Raw genomic sequence first — 5,737 nt, 5'->3', positions numbered from 1 at the left:
GGAAATTTTTAAACATAGTTTATTTATTTAAGGTTATATCGGATTTACTTGTGTACTATATTCTCAATTTTCAATTTTTATTTTTATATTAACATGACGTGTGCATCGTTACAGACTTCGCCAAGACTATACTTGAGTGTTTCGCTTAGTAAATTAATTATTTACATGGCTTACTTTACAGTATTGATTCGTTTGCTAATTGCCACTGTTAAAAGTTAAAATGTTTGAAATATAGAAACGTTAGATACGCAGGCACTGGTTATCGATCTTGGTAGGTATTCTAAGCTTCTGTAGTAACACTAAAACCAGATTCTAAAAATATACCATTGAAATACCAATTACAATGGGTAGACATGTAACGAACAGTATATACGTGTTATTGTACTCATCACGCGTCGTTTCGTTTCAAAAAGATACGTTCACTACACGAAAGCTAAGACAATACGCCAGTATATTATCCATAAAATAAGACTTTATTGATTTAACAAATTAAGTAAAATTTTTACCAAGTATAAATAAAATATAATATTATGTTAAATTTGTATAATAATAATATTTGTTTTAACAGAGCTCTAGAAAGATAAAAGCTATAAAAATGTGTATTTTTTAGTTACAATGAAAAATTTCGAAGTATAATATTAGTATATTACTTAAGTTTATCGATTTTAGCCTGCAGCAATGTTGTATTATAATCGCATTAATCATAGGTAGATTAAACGTATTTATTTCTCGTCTATATATTATTATATTATTATACGTTCGACCACAGAAATAATTCTAATTAAAATTATTCTAAATGTAAACATTTTTAAGTGCACCCCTTTAAAATAGACCATTTCTCCACAATCATATTAATCGCATTAGACAGGTGGCAAGGTTCTTGTTGTGAAAACTTTTCGGAAGAACTCAAAAGATGGCTTTTTGGTACGGGGTCTTTCTGGGTCATTGAAGTCCACGCTATATATACCAAACAATTTTCTAGAAAAACAAAACATAATAAACTAAGCAAGTGTAAAATACAAAATATGAAATAGTATTGTGATAAAGGAAAATATTTACTTAAAATATCCACTTGTCCATTCCAACGAATCCATAAACGACCAGACGCAATACCCTTTAATAACAACACCTTTATTTAAGGCTTTGTGAATTTCCGTCAAAATACCCTGTTAAATAATTAAAACACAATCTATTATTGGATAGGAAGTACCAACCTACGACTACTATTATTTAGGGATGTTTTACTACTTTAGAATAAAATCATATACAATTTATATTTGTTACAAGAAAGTGATGCTGTAAACTTACACGATGATATTTGATTTTTTTTTCACTTTCGTCCACATTTGGTTTCTCATAAATGCCATTTTCAGTAACAAACAATTTCGGATTATCTAAGTTTTTCACAAACCATTCAACCACCTGAGTAAATCCTTTGAAGGTCTAGAAATTAAAATATATAGTTTTAATATAATGATCTGCACATAGCCAAATATTTTTATGATAGTATTACATCATCCATGTTGTCTGCATTCGAGGACAATTTTACTCCCAAATCTTTATTTAGTAAATATTTCTCAGCCTTGAATTCATCTTCGGTCATTGGTCTTACATTGTATGAATCATAATAATTGAAAGCAATGAAATCATATGATCCTGAAACAAACAATACGCATTTGAAATTTGAGTTTCCAACAATGTCCAACATTTCGATGTGAGTTACGTAGAACAGAATACTTAAGAGTATCTTTTTATTACTTCGTAATAACATTATCTTATAATATTCATTGCTATTAATACTATACAGTCAATAATAATATAGCACACAAAATGTAAATACATATATGAATTCATGGAAGAAAAAAAATATGTATAGAATGAATGGTATAGTAATGATAGTAATGATACTAAAAGTTGTATTACACAACCAAATTGTATATGAATTGTAAAACATGAAAAGTGTAAGCTGTTTGAAATTATTTTATATTACGTATGAGATCTTGTTTTTCGCTCTCGGTAAATTCAACGATACGCTTTAAAGATATGTTTTCGTGTTTGTCCGTTCTAGCGACCTGATCTAGCAACGATTGTGGAAATGTGCCGTTTTTCAATGGTTGAGTGAATACTCCAAGCTGTAATTAAAATATTATATTACTAAATAAATACCCAAATATATTTAATATTTTTAATAATATGAAGTTTAGTATTTATAGTAAATACCGAAAAATCAAATGCTTTTGAAACACATTCGTTGTCCTCAGGTGAATCCGGATTTACTGGAAAATACGCCGCTGTGTCAAAGCACAAACTGATCTCACCTGTTTAAATTAAATATTAATAACCGTGATTGTATCGTTTTTTTTTTCGATTTGATAATAATATTAATCGCATGTTTTGCATCATAATTAATTGTCCGATATATAATATTATATACTATAGGACATAATATAGGAAGTACCACTATAAACGCGTCAATTAATATTTAATAATCACGACGTGCCATGGAAATAATTATAAACACACCACTGCGAAAAAGATATTTTTACTAACCCTGCTGTTTTGCAAAGTACTTTTTCTTGTACAACTTGTAAGCTGCTGCGTGGGAAAGCAACGCATTACGAATGGCCATGTAGTCGGCGATACCGTTGAATACTTCACCGATATTAGGTGCAAAGGTCTCATCACCATAAGCAATAGCTACGAATCTGGGTTCATTGATTGTAGTCCACAGTTTGACCTATATACAATTTTTTTTCAATTTTTAAAAACCACTGAAGTATACACATCGTTGGCTGTTACTCACTTGTGAGCCAAATGTTTTGAAAAGAAAATTTGCGTAATTTTCGAAATACCCAACAATGTTTGGGTTCGACCATCCACCAAGGTCCTGAAGAATGTTCGGTAGATCCCAGTGGTACATTGTTACCTGGTGATTAAGTTTAAACACACATTTTTCAACTCAATTTTATAGATTAAAAAAAGTTCAAACTCGAAAATACGAGAATGAACGCAAGTTCAATTAATCGAAGAAATTAAGAAAAATAAACAGTTAAATAAGTAAACAAATGGTATACAAAAAATGTATGTTAAAAGTATAATTAATATATTATATAATGTTACAACATATTGCATATGTGCAAGTGTAATGTGCATCATAATTGTTATTGTAAATGTAAATCACGCCACCACATATTTTTGTAGCAGGGCCATAAGGTCACAGTCACTTGTATATAAAGACGACCAAATGCACTCTGCAGGTACTGCACAATAGTATTCATTACGTGTACGTCATGTATGTCTTGTAAGCATAGAACTTACATTGTTAGAAGACAATTTACTTTTCATACTTAGTTGTGTGTTTTAGTTATAGTGAAATATTACTTATTATTATTGTAACTAATTGTGTTGTTTGTTCACTTTTGTCGATCCATATTATAATCCTCATCCAACAGGTTACGGGCCCAGATCACTAGATCACCAGATCATCATCAGTGATCATTACAGGACAACAAAAGGAAATTGTCAGGTTCTAACGCGGAACTAAAATACTAAGGTACGTTTTTTCATTTCATATATTGATAAAATCATGGAAGATTTGGTCAGGGTGTCAAAGTTGACGAATGCAGAAGGATGGCCATTGTAGAAGTTCCAGATGACAGTAATAATTATGTGGCTTATGTACAAGTGAATGGACAAAAACCAGGTGTCAAGATACTTATTTTTTTAAAGATATCTTTTTGAAGAGGCAAGAAGCCGGCATAATAATTAAATAAGCACATGGACAAAAGCAGTTAGTGATATAATAAGATTAAAACCACCGTATAGGTATGTGACACAATCATTTATAACTAATTATATGGAAACAGAGCCATTAACATATGAAGAAGCCATTTCATGCAAAAATGCTACTAATTGGGTAGATGCAATGAACAATGAAATTAAATCATTAGGTGATAATGAAACGGGGACTTTGGTACAGATACCAGTTAATAAGTATGCAATACGCAACGGTTGGATGTTTAAAATAAAATATAACTCAGATGGTAATATTAATAAGTTTAAGGCTAGATTAGTGATAAAAGTTTGTTCACAAAAAATATGGAATAGATTACACAGAAACATTTTCTCCAGTAGTTTGTTACGAATAAGTTAGGACTATATTATATATTTCAGCAAATGAGAATCTCAAATTAAGACAATTTGACATAAAAACTGCATTTCTATACGGAGCTTTGGAAGAAGAAATTTACATGGTACAACCAATAGGATATGAAGATAATACTAATCATGTGTGTAAACTAAAGAAGAGTTTATATGGATTAAAACAAGCACCAAGGTATTGGAATAGTAGATTTACCGGGTTTTTATGTAAATTCAATTTAAAATCTAGTGAATAAGTGATAATAAAATTATTTTGGCTATTTTTATAGGTTAGGGCTGCGCTATAATTATAAATTTCCAAATTTTAGGGTGAATAGCATTTAATATGGATAAAAAACCATTATGTCATCCTTCTACCGAATTAGTGGTTTTTGGAAGGTTATATTCATCAGCATAGCAATTCAAAATTGTAATTGAAAATTTTGGATTTTCTCTTTTTCCGTTCCTGTCCATTTTACCAAGACACGTTTCTTCAAAATAGTCAAGTTGGTATTTTGGTTACATTACTTAGAATAGAATGTTCGTCTAAATGTATTCTATCATTAAATTTTTTTTTAAAATTATAAACACATTATCATATAGTTTTTTTTTCATTTTTACTTTCAAAACGATATAAAAATAATCATGCATGAAGATATATTTTCCTCTTTCACTATAAGTAAACTCTATTTTCTTTTTTTTATTAACTTAACTATTGACCATTTGTACCTACATAATGTTTTTAAACCAGTATTCACGTTTCACGACGAAAATATACTACGACTAATTTACCAAACGAATAATTTACAAAACGACCAATTTCAGACGACCAATTTTACCACGATTTATTGTAAACAACCAATTGACGTAGACTAAAATTCAATTTAAAATCTAGTAAATAAGTGATACTAAAATTATTTTGGCTATTTTTGTAGACGATGGGTTAATAGCTGCACAAAATGAAGAATAAATTGAAAAATTATTAAGTGCGCTTAATACAGAATTTCAGATGACGACAGGGTCATTGAACTATTTTCTTGGTATAAATATAAATAAATTAAAAGATGGTTTAATATTCATTAATCAGAGCAGTTACGCGATTAATATTATACAAACATTTAATTTAAACAGTGCAAAGGAATTATCGATACCAATAAGTAGATAAGACAGTATTGAACTAGAAAACGTTATATCAGACAACCAAAATAATGAAACATTTACTTATCGACAAGCAGTAGGGAGTTTATTGTTTTTAAGTCACGAGACCCGATATAGCATATTCGGATAATTATGCAAGTCGTTTCTTATCTAATCCATTGAAGGCACATTGAAACCTAGTTAAACGAATTATACGTTACATAAAGAAAACAATAAGTTATGGTTTATATTTTTATAATAATATAAAATTAACATTAGAAATGTATAGTGATGCGGACTATTCTGGCTGTATACAAACACGTAGATCAACATCAGGGTATTTATTCAAAATAGGATCATCAGTCATTTCATGGACATCACCGAGACAAAATAGTGTATCTCTTTCATCAGCATAAGCGGAATACATCACAGCATGTGAAGCGATTAAAGGTATAATTCG

At 29.6% G+C, this 5,737-nt stretch overlaps 2 protein-coding genes across 2 annotated transcripts in view; both read right to left on the bottom strand.

Annotated features, from left to right (window-relative positions):
- LOC100163765 overlaps window positions 1-5,737 on the bottom strand; it is a 281,589-nt gene that overhangs the window by 248,283 nt on the left and 27,569 nt on the right. The window lies entirely within an intron of this gene.
- LOC115034066 (myrosinase 1-like) lies at window positions 529-2,964 on the bottom strand. The gene is made up of 8 exons (XM_029489472.1): window positions 2,804-2,964; window positions 2,551-2,737; window positions 2,221-2,318; window positions 1,991-2,132; window positions 1,514-1,656; window positions 1,309-1,443; window positions 1,060-1,166; window positions 529-978 (listed from the first exon to the last, which is right to left on the bottom strand). Exons 1-8 carry the CDS (start codon window positions 2,918-2,920, stop codon window positions 861-863), a joined length of 1,047 nt encoding a protein of 348 aa, XP_029345332.1. The 5' UTR covers window positions 2,921-2,964; the 3' UTR covers window positions 529-860.

The sequence above is a fragment of the Acyrthosiphon pisum genome, chromosome A2 (genome assembly GCF_005508785.2).
Source record: "Acyrthosiphon pisum isolate AL4f chromosome A2, pea_aphid_22Mar2018_4r6ur, whole genome shotgun sequence".
Taxonomy (NCBI): domain Eukaryota; kingdom Metazoa; phylum Arthropoda; class Insecta; order Hemiptera; family Aphididae; genus Acyrthosiphon; species Acyrthosiphon pisum.
The sequence above is the reverse complement of the archived record's forward strand: the minus strand, read 5'-3'. Positions and strand labels throughout refer to the sequence as shown.

Excerpts from the sequence above, each read along its gene's own strand:
- LOC115034066 (XM_029489472.1), bottom strand. The coding sequence starts at position 2,920 with ATGTACCACTGGGATCTACCGAACATTCTTCAGGACCTTGGTGGATGG. Across the intron at positions 1,444-1,513 it reads ATGCAGACAACATGGATGAT|ACCTTCAAAGGATTTACTCA; the intron begins GTAATACTATCA and ends TTTAATTTCTAG. Across the intron at positions 1,167-1,308 it reads AAAAAATCAAATATCATCGT|GGTATTTTGACGGAAATTCA; the intron begins GTAAGTTTACAG and ends ATTATTTAACAG.